The sequence below is a fragment of the Camelina sativa genome, chromosome 16 (genome assembly GCF_000633955.1).
Source record: "Camelina sativa cultivar DH55 chromosome 16, Cs, whole genome shotgun sequence".
NCBI classification, from domain to species: domain Eukaryota; kingdom Viridiplantae; phylum Streptophyta; class Magnoliopsida; order Brassicales; family Brassicaceae; genus Camelina; species Camelina sativa.
In genome coordinates this window covers 15,572,577-15,593,177 of record NC_025700.1, presented here as the reverse complement: position 1 = coordinate 15,593,177, position 20,601 = coordinate 15,572,577, and the positions used below count along the sequence as shown (strand labels likewise).

Sequence of the window (20,601 nt, the reverse complement as noted above, 5' to 3'; positions counted from 1 at the left end):
CCACAAAACTTCATTCTTGAAGTTAAAGTGTTTGATTGTTGGGGTATTGACTTTATGGGACCATTTCCATCTTCANATGATGCACCCTCTGCCTAATCCGTTGTCAAGTCCAGCTAATGACTTAAAACAAGCGCTGAGTGGGAGGCAACCCACTAGTAGGAANTTAAGCTGTTTAAGACCATTATCTTTCCAAGGTTTGGAGTGCCTCGAATTGTCATCAGTGATGGAGGTAAGCACTTTATCAATAAAGTGTTTGATAATCTGCTGAAAAAGTATGGAGTTCAACATAGAGTGGCTACTCCATATCACCCTCAGACTAGTGGGCAAGTAGAGTCTTTCTAACAGGTAGATTAAGGAGATTCTTGAGAAAACAGTTGGTGTTACAAGGAAGGATTGGGCTGCAAAGCTTGATGATGCAATTTGGACATATAGGACTGCATATAAAACACCACTTGGCACCACACCTTTTCATCTGCTTTATGGGAAAGCATGTCATCTTCCGGTGGAGTTAGAGCACAAGGCAGCCTGGGCAGTTAAGTTAATGAATTTTGATGCCAAGACAGCTTCAGAGAGAAGGTTAGTGCAGTTGAATGAGTTGGATGAGCTGAGATTTCATGCATTTGAGAATTCAAAGCTGTACAAGGAGAGAACCAAGGCATATCATGATAAGAAGATCATCTCCAGGCACTTTGAACCTAATGACCAGGTACTCCTTTACAATTCTCGCTTGAAGCTATTTCTGGGTAAACTCCGTTCCCGTTGGTCTGGTCCTTTTACTGTCCAAGAAGTTAGACCATATGGAGCCATTGTGTTGCTGAATTCCAAAGGAGAGAAGTTCACTGTTAATGGCCAAAGGGTGAAACATTATTTGGCGAAAGCAGAGATACCGGACGGACACATTGTGCGTCTGGACGAAGCACCCTCCGCCTAATCCGTTGCCAAGTCCAGCTAATGACTTAAAACAAGCGCTGAGTGGGAGGCAACCCACTAGTAGGAATTTTTTTTTATTTTCAATTTTTAGGATTACTAACATATTAATTTGTGGTTTTGAGTTTTATTGTTTCAGAAAAAAAAAATCAAAGGAAAAAGTTTCGGATACCATTGATCAAGCCTCAGCATCGATCGATACCACCTGGGTATCGATCGGCACCGTTATTGGATCGCAGGTGATAGAAGAAAAGTTTAATGGGTTTAAGCAATTTGGGTTTGCGAAAATGGCCCTGAATTTGCCACTGGGCCGGGTCCGACAAAAGTAGCATCATCAATGTCACTTACTGGGAATCGATCGATACCGTTAAAACCGAGGAAGACCCGATATAAACCGTCAAGCTTTCTTCTTCCTCCCATTTGCAACATAACCGCCGAACAGCTTCAATTCACCGTAACTCTCTCGTTTCCGATCCGTTTTGAGTGATTCAAAGCCCTAATCCACTCGATATTCTCTCCTCTACCCGGATCCAGTGTCAATTTTGCGGTTTGAAGTTATGTCGCAGAGAAAGAAGGCCAGAACCGCTGCCGACCAACCTTCCTCCTCTCGCCGATCAGCTCGCCGGTCACCTCCGCCAACTCCGGCAAGTCATCCCTCCACTCTCCCATACCTTTCCCTTCCTTCTCCCATCCAATCTCGTTTCCCATGGCCCAAATCTGAAAATGAGCCAATCCCAACTCAACAAGTATGGGAAAACCCTCTTGCAAAACTTAAGAAGGCTGAATTTATCAACAAACCATTAGATGTTTGGGGAGAGTATGAGACAATGTTGTATAATGCTTGGTTAGGAGTAGAAATTGAACCAACCAAGTTTGTTGATCCTGCTCTTCTGCGTAGACTTGGAATTTATGATGAGGTCATGAGATTGATAGATAGGATACATCTGGGGACTATTTGCACTAAGCAGTACGATTACTATCCGGATCTAGTCAGACAGTTTATGGCTAGTGTTAGAGTTGTTTATGCTAATGAGCAGGCACCAGAGGCACAAGATGGTTGGTTGCGTTTCTTTATTGAGGGAAAACAGTACACGATTAGGTTGTAGGAGATATGTGATGTGTTTGACTGACCACGTTTTTACGAAGGTACTGTTTTGCCTCAAACCTATTCAGATGTTGGTGTTTTGTGGTCTTATATAGGAAATGGAGTTTATGACTCTAAGAAGAGTGTTCAGACAGATGTTCGCCATCCCGCACTTCGATACGTTCTTCGGGTTATTAGGACCACTTTTTAGTGTAAGATGGAGCCTAACAAGATGAGAGCTGCTGAGCTTTATCTATTGGATATTGGGATTGGACGATTGATTCCGGATTTGACTGTGTGGCAGGATCCTTCAGCCCAACTACGGGGCTGTTTTTGCACATTACTTGGTTGATCTTCAGAGCAAGCCGTTTTTGGGTCGCGGCCGCAAGATTGAGTATGTTGGGAGCCTTATCACAACTATTCTTCAGTGGAAGAACGTTCCGACTGACGGGTACAGTATGCTGCCACAGCGGGTTCTCATGGATGAGCAGTATATGAGGAGTACAACCTGGATGAAGCCAAGTTTGTTGTGGAGATTCAGGGATGAGACTGGAGAGCATCTGATACGTCTTCCCCGACTAGACCTCACTACTATTGGAGATGATCCAGAGCAGTTGCGTTTTCTACCGTCCGCTGCTGACCTTGTCACTGCTCCTCCTTCCCGTTGCCATCGGACTTCACGGGCTACTGCTGCTGCTGCACATGCTGAGGACTTAGATGGTCCTAACCCTGCTGGGGGTTTTGAGATTGGTTCTTCTTCTGGTACTTCAGCATCTGATTTTTCCCCTTTTCCTGAGCCTCCACAACCTTTTACTACTATGAGTCCTACCTCCTACCAGGAGTACCAGACATCCACCATGCGTGCCATCTGGAACGCGATTGCTCGATTGTCTTGTTGCCGTTGCCTTGGTCGTACTAGGCACAGGTCACCTGTTGAATCCGTCTCTGATGATGATGTTGTTTCTACTAGCCCCTGATCATGGTTTTCTTTATTTATTTTTTTTCTTTCTCTTTTTAGGATTGAGTCATTTTTATTCTTGCATTGAGTCAGTTTGTGTTTGAAATTTGTGTGAACTTATGAATTATCTATCTATCATGTTGCTTTTAACTTGTGTTTATGTTTGAGTGCTTCTTAACAGAACTAACATCAAAAGGATTGATCCGACAACACAAGAACACAACTAACTGCAACTAAGGAGTTTCGGCCAAATTCACTGTTCGCCGAGGGTGTCGATCGACACCACTCTGGCATCGGTCGACACCATAGGTAACCCGAGGAAATTCATCTTTTCATTCAAAATTTTCAACACAATTTTTGTTTTTATTGAGTCAAATTTTTCAAAATTTTGGAATTATGATCTCTAACTAATGACTACTGTTCTTTGGCTAACACTCTAATGACTCTTGACTAAGCTTGACCTCAGAACTGAAGTGTGGAAAAGACTATGAGTTGTATCAACAATTCTGAAAGCCCTTATTCAAAGGATATCTAGTTAAACTAACATTGTCTCAACTTTTATCAGGATTTTAACCGGACTTAATTTCTTACTTTGGGGTTGGAAATCAGTGGACTTGACTTCTTCTTCAGGCCATACAAGACAGTGCAAGTTTTCAAAGTATGTTCCCCCTCTCTCTTCTCTTCAGTGTTGTGTAAAAAAATAGAAAGATCAGAAAAAAAGGAAGAATAAAAGATGAGATGATTTTGATCAGTTTAGAGAGGTAGATAAATTACATGTGACCTCATTATTCTATTCTTGAATCAAATGATCACACAAAGCTTGGAAGCGAGGGATAGGTAAATTACCAATGACCCAGGTATTCGCTTACATCTTTGATTAGAAAAAAAATATAAAAAAAAAAACAAAAAAAAAACAAATCATTAAAAGTGAGAAAAGGGAGAGGGAAGGAGATGTATGAAGAATGTCTTGGTCTGAAGAGAGTCCATATGCCACTGATCAATACACCAAGGTAAGAACTCACCTGTATTTGCTTTAATTTATGTAATGAGATGACAATGGTGAGACTAGAGATTCTAGAGGATTATGGGATTTGAGTAAGGAATGTTGATGCTTTTCAAATGACAAAGTATATAACGTAAGTTCTTGAGAGTTAAGGCAATGAAGAGTGTGAAGATCAGTTGTCTGCAGTTGAGGGAGTTCCTATGTTTTCAAACCTCTTTCACAGGTCTAAGTTTCTGTTTTGCTTGAGGGCAAGCAAAGGCTAAGTCTGGGGGAGATGATATATCATGGTTTTTACGGTTTTTAACCATGATATAAGTGTGTTTTTTGAGTCTTTTCATTTGTTTCTAGGATTGTTTTTGGGTCTTTACAGGTTATTTAGGAATTTGGCACGGAAGAAGCAAAGTGGAGCTATTTGGATAACTTTGGAGCATTTTACAGAAGGAAAAGAACTTGGACTCGGATCACAGTAGCAGCGTCGACCGACACCGAAGGAGCATCGGTCGACGCCCATGTTTATCCGACGAGAGAAAGAAGAAATTGGAAATTTTACAATTTTACCCAAAGTTTTCCTAAATTACAACACAAGTCCCTGACGTGTTTTAGGACATATAAATAGTGTTTTTGGGTTTTAGAAAACCCTTAAGTATTAGTTTAGGAAGTTATTTTCTATCCAGTTTTTGAGAGAGAGATATTGAGAGCTTTTGGGAGAGAAAGAGATCAGAGCTGCTTTGTAGAGAAGAATTCTTGAACTCCCTTCTTATTTTTTAATATCTATTGCTTATTATTCAGTATGATGTCTTGTTCTTCATTAAACATGTCTGAGTAGTTTGCTTGTTAGGTTTAGGGTTTTTCACAGGGTTTTTATGATTTATTAGATCTGTGATTTTTAGGGTTCTTAATCTTTTATGATCTTCATCTTTGGTTGTTCTTCACAATAATTCTTGATTGATCACCTAGAATTATTATCTTAGGGAAATTAATTGATATGAGACTATAATTGTTTTCCTGATTAAAACCATTGATGAACAAAATTACTTTTTACAAAGAGATTTGGATTAGTGATTTTGTGAACTTATCTAAACCTATTTTTAAAGCTGATTTTTAAANGTTTTAGGACATATAAATAGTGTTTTTGGGTTTTAGAAAACCCTTAAGTATTAGTTTAGGAAGTTATTTTCTATCCAGTTTTTGAGAGAGAGATATTGAGAGCTTTTGGGAGAGAAAGAGATCAGAGCTGCTTTGTAGAGAAGAATTCTTGAACTCCCTTCTTATTTTTTAATATCTATTGCTTATTATTCAGTATGATGTCTTGTTCTTCATTAAACATGTCTGAGTAGTTTGCTTGTTAGGTTTAGGGTATTTCACAGGGTTTTTATGATTTATTAGATCTGTGATTTTTAGGGTTCTTAATCTTTTATGATCTTCATCTTTGGTTGTTCTTCACAATAATTCTTGATTGATCACCTAGAATTATTATCTTAGGGAAATTAATTGATATGAGACTATAATTGTTTTCCTGATTAAAACCATTGATGAACAAAATTACTTTTTACAAAGAGATTTAGATTAGTGATTTTGTGAACTTATCTAAACCTATTTTTAAAGCTGATTTTTAACTTAGAATTTTACAAAGAGATTTGGATTTTCTGGTTTTAAATTTAGATAATAATTGCAGTAAGAACTGAATTATTTTACCAAAAATTTTAGAGTTCTAGATATGATTTTTATTGCATTAAATTCCCTAGGCTTAATCTTTTGATTTCCTGATTTCACAACACCTTGATTTAATATTTTGCATTTTCTTCTTTTGTTTTTATTACAATTTAATCTGTTTAGCGTAATATCAAAAACTCTATAATTTATTGTGTTTGATCTTGAGTCTCTGTGGATTCGACCCCTAAGTACTACATTGATCTCTTGTTTGAGAGAGTAGCTCTAGGGTTAATTTGAGCATATCAGTATAAACTAATAAATTGTAGCAGTGTATTGATTCCTGGTTTAAAAATCGCTAGGCGCTAGTCGGGCGGCGAGGCTGGGCCTAGCGCCTAGCGAATAAATCGGAGATTACACGGAATTTAATCGGGAACTAATTTTATATATTATTTTATTAAATTAAATATTTATGTTGTATATATATATAGATTTTGTCAAAATCATTCTTGAATTATATTATATGAACACACGTAGCTTATATTATAGTCCAGAACACATATAATTAATTAAATATGAGCCAAATTAGGTGTCAAAATAAATAATTAGATGAGATGAACATGAAAACTTTAAAAATAAAGGAGTTGTTGATACACTACTGGAGTTAATTATAGTTACATCATAAAAATAGTGTTCAAATTTATTGTTTTGACTTACACAAGGATGTTAAGAATGGGTTTTAACCCGATGGGTACCCGGGACCCATGAAAAATAAGAAACCCAAAGATCTGATTATTATGTTAAAATTTCATGGGTTTTAAATGGTTCGGGTACCCATTTTAGAGAGTCCTATTCGAGTTTATTTTATTGGGTTATGGGTACCCGAACCATTTTAGAGACTTCAAAAAAAAATCATATGTGATAAAAGATGTCCTTTCTCTTCTTTAAGTATTTTTTTTGACTTTGATTAGATTTAGAAACTGTTTGGAAAAAGTTCTCTTCGCCGAGAAAATTGGAAAAGACGAATGGATTTTTTTCTTTTCTTTGTTAGCTTTGTGTGAAATTGAGATTGTGATGGGTTGATGATAAGGCTGTGGATGAGAGACACGTGTACGAACATGATTGAGGAATGGGTTAAGGCGCGTGGCAAGCTTGTGGCAAGTATCGATCGTTATCTGATGCAAAAATAACTCCAAGAAATTTTTCTTGGAGTTTTTTTATTTTTGAGGCTTCGCAAAATTTTTGTTTTATCTTATGAAAACTGAAAAGTCATTAGTTACATAATAATCTTGTAAGTTTTATCATTTATTCGATTAATAATAATTTCTTGTAATTTTTGAAACTCTTAAATATATTTGGTATATTTTATCTATATAATATAAAATTATAAATTTTTGAAAATTATCATAAATATAATAAAATAAACAATATACATAATATAAATCATATTTGGTACCAAAAAGCTAAAGACACAAAAATTCATAATACAAAATGCAAAATACATCATATAAGATAAAAAAAATCGGGTACCCATGGGTTTACCCACAAAACTAAAAACCCATTCGGATTTACCCACAAAATCTAATATCTATTCGGTTTTATGAGATCGGGCTTTTTCTGAGTAGACTTTTTTCGGGTTCGGGCCGAGCTGGGTTTTTTTACCCACCACAACATCCCTACCTACGTGTATAGTGTAATAATGATTTACATCGACAAGGGAAGAAGCAACTACCCAACTTTTACTCTATAAATAATCCTACCTCGTTTCTTTTTCTTATAGTGTGGGCCTTATATGGGCTTACTTAGCTGATTAAATTCGTTTGGTTTCAAACTGAGTTAATTTTTTTTTGTTAAAAATCGTTGACTTTAATGATTTTCAACGCCTAACGGCTAAAAATGGGGTAGCGATTAAGTAGTCCGATTTGGTTAAAATCGCGGCGGAGATTACACAGCCGTCTAGGCAACTGATTTTTAAAATAGGGGTATTAATCTATGTTAATAGTAAAGTAAATATTATATTGGACATACTAACTTTTCAGGATATGTCACATCAGACTATTTTGGCATAATTTTGTATTTTGAAGAAGGGAGAAGCAATGATTCCCCAATCAGATATCTATCACCCATTCTAACAATTAATAATGCCAATTTGGTGAGTATGGGTACTTTTTGTTGTATTAGAATGTGATTACTTTAAACTACCAACAAAATTATCATTATATCAATTTATATTTTAATATTTAAGAGACTAATTATGAGAAATACAAGATTAAAATAAAAATTTGAGAGTTAAAAAAAATTAGTAGAGACTCCAACATTTTGAATTTGTGTTTTAAACTTTGTGGAATCATTAGACATATGATTCAAATCCACGATATTCCTATCATCTGCTTGATACAGTTGAAAACTTTACTCCGACTTCACACCAGTCCTTAGGGTCAACACAACTCCTCTTACGGAGTGAATACAAGATCTAAAGAAGAGTAGAGGGTAGACTCCATTAGTAACGAGTAAACCCTTTGTAATGATTTTATTATAATTTTTGGCTATTTGTATATTTTCTACATGTTTTGCATCTCTACTTTCATGATATTGAATTTGGCTTTTAACCAAAAAAAATCCAAATTAATAGTACTAGTTCAATATAATACAAGTAGATGAGATTATGATTATTTACAAAATGATTTTTAACATTCAAAAGTTTTTATATTATACTTAGAAAAATAATATTATATAACAATTTTTAGTCATCTAATTGCATAATTAACATAAAAATTTGACTGGCATAATAAAATAATTCTTCATATTAAAAATTGAGAATTTGTTAAAAATACCTTTTTTGATATACTCCTTTTAAAAAATACTCTCTTTTTTGGCCATTTCATTTTTACATCATTTATTTTTTAATAACCATTTTACCCTTAAATTAAAAAACAAAATTATCCCGCCAAAAAAATTTCCAACATATTTTTCAAAATTTAGAAAATTATTTTTGACTAAAAAAAATTTCTCGCAAAAAAAAAATTACAAGGTAGGTTTTTAAAAGGTTTTTAANCACCCATTCTAACAATTAATAATGCCAATTTGCTGAGTATGGGTACTTTTTGTTGTATTAGAATGTGATTACTTTAAACTACCAACAAAATTATCATTATATCAATTTATATTTTAATATTTAAGAGACTAATTATGAGAAATACAAGATTAAAATAAAAATTTGAGAGTTAAAAAAAATTAGTAGAGACTCCAACATTTTGAATTTGTGTTTTAAACTTTGTGGAATCATTAGACATATGATTCAAATCCACGATATTCCTACAATCTGCTTGATACAGTTGAAAACTTTACTCCGACTTCACACCAGCCCTTAGGGTCAACACAACTCCTCTTACGGAGTGAATACAAGATCTAATGAAGAGTAGAGGGTAGACTCCATTAGTAACGAGTAAACCCTTTGTAATGATTTTATTATAATTTTTGGCTATTTGTATATTTTCTACATGTTTTGCATCTCTACTTTCATGATATTGAATTTGGCTTTTAACCAAAAAAAATCCAAATTAATAGTACTAGTTCAATATAATACAAGTAGATGAGATTATGATTATTTACAAAATGATTTTTAACATTCAAAAGTTTTTATATTATACTTAGAAAAATAATATTATATAACAATTTTTAGTCATCTAATTGCATAATTAACATAAAAATTTGACTGGCATAATAAAATAATTCTTCATATTAAAAATTGAGAATTTGTTAAAAATACCTTTTTTGATATACTCCTTTTAAAAAATACTCTCTTTTTTGGCCATTTCATTTTTACATCATTTATTTTTTAATAACCATTTTACCCTTAAATTAAAAAACAAAATTATCCCGCCAAAAAAATTTCCAACATATTTTTCAAAATTTAGAAAATTATTTTTGACTAAAAAAAATTTCTCGCAAAAAAAAAATTACAAGGTAGGTTTTTAAAAGGTTTTTAAAAGCTTTTATAACATTGCTTCTCCCTTCTTCAAAATATTTATAAGATTTCGAAAAGCCTTTTAAAAACTTTGTAAATACCTTATAAAAAACTTTTTAAAAGTCCTTTAAAACCTTTTAAAAATCCTTTAAAACCTTTTAAAAATATTTTAAAACCTTTTAAAAACTTTTTAAAACCCTTTTAAAAACCTTGTAGACGCTTTTATTTAAAAACCTTTTAAACATTTAAAAAACCTTGTAAAAGCGTTTACAAGGTTAGTAAAAGGTTTTTATTTCAAAAATTTTGGCGGAAAAATTTAATTTCGTCATTTTGACGGGAAATTTTTTCGATTTTTGCAAAAAAAAAAAGAAAATTTTTTGGCGGGAATACTTTTCATTTTTTTGGCGGGAAATTCTTTCGATTTTGGTTACTGTACATTCTTGCTGTCACTAAAAAAATGGTAATTTGGTCATTTTGTACACAAAGAGGGATAATTTTGAAAATGATCAACATAGAAGGTTATTTTTAAAAAAGGGCATGGAAAAAAGGATATTTCTGATAATGTCCTTAAAAATTACAGAATAAAATATCCTACTAAATATTTCTTTATTTGCATAATAGTTTTTTTATTTGTATATATATATATATATTTGGTCCACCATTATTTGTATTTAAATTAGGGTCCGCAACTCTAATTCAGATTTCGTCCAGATTTCGACTATTCAAATTTTATAATTATCAGGATAATAGATACCCAAATTAATTATCAAGAGAGTAATGGAAAAGCTCAATTAATTGTGAATCACAATTTGTCATTAGTCTTTGTTTTTTTTTTGATAAAGTTTGATGATCAGTAGAATTATATCATTTATCATTGATAAATTAAAAAAGTTTAACAAAAAAAATAGTAAAAAATGATAAATCTGAGTAGTAGATAAAACCTTATTAATAAAATTTATTATTATTATATTTTTCTTTGATAAAATTTGTTGATTAGTTAAATATATTCTTTATCATAAATAAATCAAAAACCTTTAATAAAAACCTATACTTAATTTTGATGATAAATCCTGTTGCATAGAAAAAAATCACAACGGTACTTTTTTGTTATTAACTTTTTTCCGCAGCTCAACATTTTCATTCCGTGAGAAAAGGAAAATACTTTTATCAAAATTTACTTTTTTTTCCTTTGTAAATAAATTTAAAAAACAGAAAAGAAAAAAGGAAACTAGGGTTGAAGTCGGTTTAATCTCGTTATAAGTTCCTCCCCAAGCTACTCTCAGATTTCAAAGCTTAGCTTTTTCTATTTGTTGCGATGGTGGTGTTAGATTTGGAGTTCGAAAAGTTTCTGGGACAAGGTTCATTTGGTTCGGTGAGCCTCTTCAAGTACGAAAGACAAGGCGACGGCAAAACTCTCCACGCAGCCGTGAAAACCTCCGACGATGAACACGCCAAGGCTCTCTACAAAGAGTTTCACATCTTATCAAAATTCAAAGGATGTTCGAGAATCGTCCAATGCTACGGGAACGGAGTGCAAGCGAAAGTCAACCACAAGGGTTACGTGGAATACAAGATTCTCATGGAGTACGCGGCTGAAGGAAGCTTAAGCACTTTCTTGAACCGTTTTAAATACGGGAAATTGCCTGAGCCGATGATCAGAGAGTTTACACGTATGCTTCTCGAGGGTTTAGCCACGATTCACGGACACGGCTATGTTCACTGCGATCTCAAACCCGAAAACATCCTTGTTTTCCCAAGCCGTGTCTACGACTACAAGAAGGGTGCGTGGAGATGGTCTTACGAATTGAAGATTTCTGATTTCGGGTTGTCGAAGAAAGAGGGAGACACTAAGTGGTGGCACCCTGATCAACCGTTTGCTGGAACACCGATCTATATGTCCCCTGAATCGATCTCTCACGGCGAGATAGGGAAAGGACTGGACCTATGGTCGTTGGGATGTGTTGTGTTGGAGATGTACACTGGAAAGAGACCATGGTGGCATACAAACGATTACTTGGAGGATCTCATGAATTGCTACGAGCCACTGTTTCCGAGTAATCTTCCTTGCGATGCAAAAAACTTTCTCATGACCTGTTTTGCGTCGGAACCAGACGAGAGAAAAGACGCGTTGACATTGTTGAGGCATAGCTTCGTACCTAGAGATGTCAATCATAAGTTGGCAGCAAAGCTTCAGACTAAGAATCCCAAGGATTTGGCCCTGCAACTGGAGAAAATTAGACAGATGCTTTGCGAAATTAAGAGTATGTCTTAATTTCAAGAGTTTGATGAGTTCAGCCAGAGCCCTTGTCAACACTGATATGATTCTTGTAAAGATTATTTTTTTCTTTATTGATTAGTAGAGTTATGTATAATAATAGTTGATGTCTTTGTTCTTCTACAAATATGTTTCTCCATCGTTTAGACTCTTGTAATAGTTGAATTGAATGTATGATTATTTTCGTTTATAGCTTCAAGTTTGAGGTACCAGATTCATGTTCTCTTTAATCTTCTCTGCTACTCACAGTTTGCTTATTTAGAGTCCTAATCTCTCGATTATGCAGCTTCCTCTGTTTCTTTTTCTCTGTTTTTCATGGGTTAATACCATATAAAAAAGTTCGGATCTTTGATATTGTTTTGGTTCATATATAACCTCTTGGCGTCAAAAAGTTAGAATCAGTAGAGTATGAGTTTGTTGTATTTTACACCAGTTTACAAAGTTTGATGAGTTTTGTTTCAGATTGCTTTTTGTTCGTTTACAAATCCATTTATTTAAGTTCGTTGTATTACACCTTATTACGTCATTACACGAGTTTACCAGTGCGAAGCCAGAAAGTGACATGGATGTCTCTGGTTTATTCAATTAAACCGGTTGGTTTAGTTCAGATTTGGTTATATTCTTAGTGTAACGAGAAAAAAAACAAAAGTAACGGATGACTATGGCGTCGAACTACTACTCTGCTCAGATAAAGCAATGCATTGGGATGGGAGCTAGAAATCAGAGTCGCCATGTGAAGATGATCCACGGGAACATTATCAGAGCTCTTCCTCATCCAGAGACGTTTTTGCATAACAACATTGTCCACGCGTATGCTGTAATCAGAAGCTCCACGTATGCACGCCGAGTGTTCGACGGAATTCCCCACCCAAACCTTTTCTCCTGGAACAATCTTCTTTTGGCTTATTCAAAATCTGGGCACATCTCAGAGATGGAAAGTACCTTTGAGAAACTTCCCGATCGTGATGGTGTCACTTGGAACGTTCTCATTGAAGGGTACTCCTTGAGTGGGCTGGTTGGTTCAGCTGTCAAGGCTTATAAAACGATGATGAAAGATTACTCTTTTAATTTGACTAGGGTTACGTTGATGACAATGCTGAAACTTTCTTCTAGCAATGGAAATGTTAGTTTGGGCAAGCAGATTCATGTTCAGGTTATCAAGCTTGGGTTTGAGTCTTATCTTTTTGTTGGGAGCCCATTGTTGGATATGTATGCAAAACTTGGTTTTATCTCTGATGCAAAGAAGGTCTTCTACGGGCTAGACGATAGAAACACGGTTACGTACAACTCGTTGATGGGAGGGCTTTTGGCATGTGGGATGATCGATGATGCACTGCACTTGTTTCGAGGAATGGAGAAAGATTCAGTTTCTTGGTCAGCGATGATCAAAGGTCTTGTTCTAAATGGACTGGAAAAGGAGGCTATTGAATGTTTCAGAGAGATGAAAATAGAAGGCTTGAAGATGGATCAGTATCCTTTTGGAAGTGTTCTACCTGCTTGTGGGGGATTAGGAGCAATTAACGAAGGGAAACAGATTCATGCTTGTATAATCAGAACCAATCTTCAGGATCACATATATGTAGGCAGTGCTCTCATTGACATGTATTGCAAGTGTAAGCTTTTACATTATGCAAAGACTGTGTTTGATAGAATGAAGCAGAAGAATGTCGTGTCTTGGACAGCGATGGTTGTGGGTTATGGCCAGACCGGGCGTCCTGAAGAGGCTGTTAAAATTTTCCTTGATATGCAAAGAAGTGGAATTGACCCAGATCATTATACTTTGGGACAAGCGGTCAGTGCATGTGCCAACATAGCTAGCTTAGAAGAGGGCTCCCAGTTTCATGGAAAAGCGGTAACGTCTGGCCTAATACAGTATGTCACTGTTTCAAATTCATTGGTGACTCTGTATGGAAAATGTGGAGATATTGATGATTCTACTAGGCTGTTCAGCGAGATGAATGTCAGGGATGAAGTCTCTTGGACTGCAATGGTTTCCGCGTATGCCCAATCTGGAAGGGCCATTGAGGCTATTCAGTTGTTTGACAAGATGGTACAACATGGACTAAAACCTGATGGAGTGACTTTGACTGGTGTTATTTCAGCTTGCAGTAGGGCAGGATTAGTGGAGAAAGGACAGAGATATTTTGAGTTAATGATAAATGAATATGGAATAGTGCCGAGTAATGGCCATTATTCTTGCATGATCGATCTCTTTAGTCGATCTGGAAGGTTAGAGGAAGCCATGCGCTTCATAAGTGGGATGCCTTTTCCTCCAGATGCAATTGGTTGGACTACTTTACTCAGCGCATGTAGAAACAAAGGTAATTTGGAAATAGGTAAATGGGCGGCTGAATCACTCATAGAATTAGATCCTCATCATCCTGCTGGCTACACCCTATTATCAAGCTTATATGCTTTAAAAGGGCAATGGGATTGTGTGGCCCAATTAAGGCGAGAAATGAAAGAGAAGAACGTGAGAAAAGAACCTGGACAGAGTTGGATAAAATGGAAAGGAAAATTGCACAGTTTCTCAGCTGATGACGAGTCAAGTCCATATTTAGATCAGATATATGCTAAGCTCCAGGAATTGAACCAAAAAATCACAGGTAATGGTTACAAACCAGATACCAGTTTTGTCCACCACGATGTTGAGGAAGCTGTTAAAATAAAGATGCTTAACTATCACAGTGAAAGGCTTGCAATTGCTTTTGGATTGATATTTGTACCCTCAGGCCTACCTATTAGAGTGGGAAAAAATCTTAGAGTGTGTGTGGACTGCCACAATGCTACTAAACATATCTCCAGCGTCACTGGTAGAGAGATACTTGTCAGAGATGCTGTTAGGTTTCACCGTTTTAAAGATGGAACTTGTTCATGCGGAGATTTCTGGTAGTTTTCATCTGGGGATTTTCATGATGACTGTCTATTGCTAATCTGATAAATCAAAACAGATCAGGAAGATTCAGTTGTACTGTCAGTCAGTTAACTTGGATAATGAGCTGCTTCATCAGCTATCCTGGGCATAAAGAAGCGGAACAAGTAGGACTTATCTCTCTTTGCTTCCAATATTTTCTCGGTTTCTAATCCTAGCCTTCTAATTTTATATATGCTGTCAATCTTTGTGAATAGGATTCTGAGCCTGATTAGGTGAATTGGCTGAGGGATACAGGGTGCATTCATATAATTTGACTGCAACATCGACGGAGTTGGAAAACATGAATGGTAAGACCTATCTGGATTTGTGACTTTATGTATTATAAAACAGTGTAGTTTCTGTTTGTCTCAGTCCGCTAACTGGAAATCGGTACATTATAAAGGCACATGTAGTTCATATCATCAACACTATAGTTCTTTGAGGCCTACACGTAACTTATATGTATATATTGCTGAGCATCTTTGATTTAATGATGATGGGATCTCTTTTACTAAATGATTAGAGTTTGTACAAGGATAGGAGAATCCTGATCAACCTTTGAACTTCATCACTTAATGTTTTCATCAATAAATCAACAAACACTGACGTCAAATCGTGGTTTCTGACTAGGTACATCATTTGGAGCTCGTACAGTGTAGTTGTGAATCTCACTAAGATGCCAACGAGACCTTCCAGAAAATTTCAGTTGCATATCTGCTTGTTCTTCACTTCTTTGAATCAGATGGATTGCATGCAGAATTTTTATGAGGCAGTTTAGCTTAAACAGCATGCTTTTCTGTTATATGATTTGCTTCTATTGGGCACTGGATAAGATTTTCTGGCTGGCCTCTAGTTTTACATAGTCTCTCTGATAGCGTGGCCAATGTAGGGGGTAAGTGCTATCAGAAGTTTTAATGCCCCAACCCCCAATTCTTCATGAGGATTGTTGATGAGTTCTATCATGGCAAAGCTTGCGTCGGTTTCTTTGATCACTGAGAAAATTGTTGCCATTGCTTCAGGGTAATTTGGACAAGGATAGGAGAATCCTGATCAAATCAATGTTAAGAGCATCTGGGCTTGAGTTCTTGAGCATGTGGATGATGTTGTATACAAAGTAATCCGAGCCTAATGTGTGCCCATGAGTATTCACCTCAAATGTCTCATGTTCCAGCCCAGATTCCAGTATGTTTGCAAGCATTGTTGCAGCTTCATTCCTGGAGTTCATCAGATCACTGAATATTCGCTTGGTGAACATCTCTTCGACCATGATCTTGATGATGCCAACTTCTACTAGTATCTGGTTGTTGGGGTGATACAATGAAATATGAGCAAGTGCTTTGAAGGCGGCTCTTCTAGCGTCAATATTTTCACATTGCACCAGCCCAATGAGCGCAGGGCAAGCCTTCTCAGCTACGTAAGTTTTTTTCTCATGTCCAATATCGATTCCCACAAGGTACGCAGCCAACGCCACCTGAGTCTCTTCGCTCCCTGCCACATGTCATTCGGAAGTAAACTGATGTTAATCAACATCAATTCTATGCTTCACGAACTTTGGAGAGAAAAGCATTATGTATTTACTTTGAAGAGGTTCCAATAGTGCACTCTCTGCCATTTGCTTGATGTTCTCAGGACACTTCTCTAGATATTTTAAGATTTGGTCTGATGTTTCAGATGCAAAGGCATCCAACTCTCTGTTATATTTTGCGGTAACTAACATCAATATCGCCCCCGTAGCAGTCCCAATCTTCTCACATCATGTTGGGATTTCGAAAGCTCAAGCAGTAAGGCTAGTGCTACATGTCTTACAGGCTGGTGACTGCTTCCCAATGCGTGAGATAGTTATGGTCTTCATGATCATTTCCTGTAAGATACCTTTGAAATATAAAAGTCTATTGAAACAAGAATTGTAGAAGTGTTGTGTCTAGGAGAAAGAAATACAGCAGACAGCAGTGCATAGTAAGGTAGTGTTTTTGCATAATAGGTAATTGAAAGAGATCCAACCTTTCCATCGTCAGTGTCTTCATCCGCCAGTGACCTTAACAACTGTAGCAGTTCATACCTCACATCTTTACTTCTGTACGTCAGGTATCTATCAAGAAGCTGAACGATCCCAGCTTCACGAACTTGTACCTTGTTGTACTCTTTCCCTTCACAGGTCATTTGGAGATTTCGTAATGCATCCATAACCATACTTTCTGAACCGCCTAAGGATAAAGCTGCATGAGCCACTTTGATTCTTGCTGCCTCGTTACGTACTTTCCATTCCTGAATGATGGTTTCAAGAAAACATTTACAGTCAATTCAGTGGTCAACTTTTCCCCGGTAACTGGAGAGCCAATCCCATCGGAGTTTGCAAAACTGTCAAACCACTCTGTTACTGCTTTTCTCTCGCAGGTTACTCCTGTTTCTGTTGTGACTGGATCTTCCATTATCTCTTTGTTCAATGGGCAGATGAAAGCTTGGTATGGAGGCTCCATGAACTGTGTCACCTGTGGTAACATTGACAATGATTCACTAAGATTACCATACTTTCTCTGGCTTGGAATATCTTGTAACTCGGTAATTTGTTCAGGTGAAGTTTTGAAGTTTCTCTTTTATTTTTTTGTTCTCTCTTTGCCTTTATAAAAGTTTACACTCAATATTTCTCTGTTTGTAGAATTCTGAAGCAGCTCAATCACACAGATCACAGCAGTCTGAGGAAGAACCAGACAACAATGGTGATAAAAAGAGGAATAAAGAGCAAAGTCCAAATTCACCTGGAAACAAGGCAAACAGTGGGAAACAACAGGGCAAACAAAGTTCTGATCCTTCAAAAGATGGATATATTCATGTGCGGGCACGAAGAGGCCAGGCCACAAATAGCCATAGTCTTGCAGAAAGGGTACAAACTATCTTGGAAGTTGAAGTTGAATAGAAGCTATCTCTTCTTGTATTTTCATCTTAATTACTTTGTGATTATACATTAGGAGAGAAAAAATTAGTGAAAGGATGAAGTTTCTTCAAGATCTTGTACCGGGTTGCAACAAGGTAAGGTCTTTTAAGTGTTGATAGTGATGGATATTAAATATGTAAGAACAGAGACAAAGCTAATGCAGAAAAATGAATGTGTGTTTGCAGGTGACTGGGAAGGCAGTTATGCTTGACGAAATCATAAACTACGTACAATCACTACAACGCCAAGTTGAGGTATGAGATTTCCTAATTCTCAATGAAGTGTTACTTTGTGTTTGCTTTTTGTAATCAATTATTTTTCTCATACTCTTTTGCGTAAAACAGTTTTTATCGATGAAACTTGCAACTGTGAACCCACAAATGGACTTTAACCTTGAAGGTCTTCTTGCAAAAGATGTAAGATATTTTTGCAAGTATTTCAACTAATTCTCCTTATCATTTGAATCATCCTACTAAGGTTCTTATAACCTGAATTCTATGCGCAGGCACTTCAGCTACGAGCTGGTTCTTCATCTACAACACCATTCCCCCAAAATATGTCAATGGCTTATCCTCCTCTACCACATGGATTCATGCAACAGACCCTTTCCAGCATCGGACGGACCATAAGTTCACCATTGTCTCCTATAAATGGCGGATTCAAGCGACAGGTATGTATGTATTAGCGGTCTGGAAAATGAACAAATCCGAACTCGTAATCTGATTTTGTTGGTGATTGTTTATGCAAAATAGGAAACAACTGGATGGGAGGGTGATTTGCAAAACGTGATCCACATTAACTATGGAGCTGGTGATGTCACACCCGACCCTCAAGCAGCAGCTACAGGTGAAAACTGAAACCTGTTTTAACTCTTTTTTTCACCAAGTAATAGTAATAGTTTGTTTTGGTAAACCTTCTCTGTAATTTTTTTCTTGTTACAGCTTCTCTTCCAGCTGCAAATATGAAGGCTGAGCCATGATTTTTCTTCTTGTTAGATAGAATATGAAATTATTGTAATCTTTCTATTTATTTTTATTTAAAGTTACTATGTACTATATTATAATGATGCTATTAACGAATATGATACTACGACTACTTGTACTACTACTAAGCGTTTGAGATTAGTGGAAGAAGAGTATAAATTGTGAACACTAACAATGCAAAATGATAATTTTGTATAAGTCATCATAACATTTTAGTTTGCCATCTATTTGTACAGTAATTGTGTATTCGTTGTGACGCCTCATATATGAAAATACTAGAAATTATAGCTGCTACCCTAATTTAAAATATTTTTTTATCAATATAAATTCTTGAGCTTAAATATAATCAATCAAACTTTTGAGTATAAATCTATATAAACACTAAACAAAGTGATATACATATTTCTTTATTATATATATATATATATTTGCACGGAATTTTTAGTTTAAATATTTTTTCAATAAAAATCATTGAATATAAATATAATCATTTGAAGACCAAAATATAATTGTTTTACTAACATATATATATATATATATATAACATATATTGTCTAGTGTCGCAATAATGTTTTCCTGGCAAATCAATAATATATCATGTGGTAACAAAAAATGATTTAAGAACTTCATTAGAAGAGTAAACAATATTGTCAACATTCTGACTTTTTTTATCCTTAGAAGAGTTCACTCCATATTCATATCCCATAAAACATCTTTTAAAAGTTCTAACGTCGAATGTCGATCGTTGACCTAATTATAGAGATCATTTAAACATATCGATAACCCACATTATATGCCAATATACTAAATTTTAGAAACAATTTTAGTGGTATGTCGTTACAACGGGGTTGTCCAAGTGCATCACCTGCCATAGAATTTCTGACCAAGTCAAGAACGCTTAGTTTGTGAAACGGTTAAACCAGATAATGAATATCCGTTCACTAATCCAAGTTACATATTTTCCTAAAACCTCATATATTATTTTCAGATGTTAATTTTGTGATGCAACCTCAGTTTCGTCTTCTAAAAAAAATACAGTGTAATTTAAATATGTTATTTATGTCAATGTTTTGGGTTAAAAGCATTTGATAATTTATGAATTCTCAAGCTTGTTTTATATACTTTTTTTTATCATGTTATAGAATTGTAACTTTAGTTGATAATATGCTTTCGGAGATATGCTATGCAAATCACATGTCACTTTTTGTAACGACTTCCATATCATTTTCTCTATATTTTGTGACCATTGATTTTGTTTTTTTATATGGATTATCTTTTCAAAATTCTTTTAAGTAATTAATCTTTTATTTGTTTAAGTGAAATTTAATAATTAATATTTATTTTTCGATTTTATTATTATGTTTAGATTTTTATAAATACAATTACATAAATTACTTTTTTACTCAACCATGCATTAAAATCTTACTTCCATTCTAAAACTCATTATCCCATTCTAAATTTTGGAATATGACCATTTTTGGTTAAAATTTGAATAAGAACATTACTTAAAAAAATTCATAGTATTATTGTTACTATTTTAAAATTTTTCATTTATTTTACTTAATTCATTTTTATATAGTTATTATTTTTATTATTTACTCAAACAAATTTATATTATTGTTTTTAATATTTTAAAATTCAATTGTTTTTTTTTGTCAACTATTGGGTCACAACAAGCTGGCCATTAAATTCAATTAATTTTATTTGATTCATTTTATTTATTTTTATTATTTATTTCTTATAAGTAATAATTAGGCAATGAATAAATATTTAAATAGTTTTACTTAATTTGTTTTCATTTATTTTTACTATTATTAATTATAAGTAATAAATATGCAATTAATTAATATTTAAAATAGTATTTTTTATGAAAAAAATATATAATATTGCATAGATGGATGCTGATGT

General features: G+C 34.9%; 3 protein-coding genes and 1 pseudogene across 3 annotated transcripts; 3 read left to right on the top strand and 1 right to left on the bottom strand.

The window, feature by feature from the left end:
- On the top strand, positions 10,905 to 11,861 carry LOC104753692 (mitogen-activated protein kinase kinase kinase NPK1-like). Its single transcript, XM_010475908.1, has one exon. It carries the CDS (start codon positions 10,905 to 10,907, stop codon positions 11,859 to 11,861), a length of 957 nt encoding a protein of 318 aa, XP_010474210.1.
- LOC104750690 (putative pentatricopeptide repeat-containing protein At1g68930) lies at positions 12,289 to 16,620 on the top strand. Its single transcript, XM_010472528.2, has 3 exons — positions 12,289 to 14,903; positions 14,994 to 15,086; positions 15,409 to 16,620. The coding sequence occupies exon 1, from the start codon at positions 12,520 to 12,522 to the stop codon at positions 14,755 to 14,757; it is 2,238 nt and encodes a 745-aa protein (XP_010470830.1). The 5' UTR covers positions 12,289 to 12,519; the 3' UTR covers positions 14,758 to 14,903; positions 14,994 to 15,086; positions 15,409 to 16,620.
- LOC104753691 lies at positions 15,497 to 17,345 on the bottom strand (annotated as a pseudogene).
- LOC104750691 (transcription factor bHLH49-like) lies at positions 17,258 to 18,799 on the top strand. The gene is made up of 8 exons (XM_010472529.2): positions 17,258 to 17,350; positions 17,435 to 17,659; positions 17,745 to 17,805; positions 17,896 to 17,964; positions 18,055 to 18,126; positions 18,216 to 18,380; positions 18,463 to 18,556; positions 18,652 to 18,799. Exons 2-8 carry the CDS (start codon positions 17,493 to 17,495, stop codon positions 18,687 to 18,689), a joined length of 666 nt encoding a protein of 221 aa, XP_010470831.1. The 5' UTR covers positions 17,258 to 17,350; positions 17,435 to 17,492; the 3' UTR covers positions 18,690 to 18,799.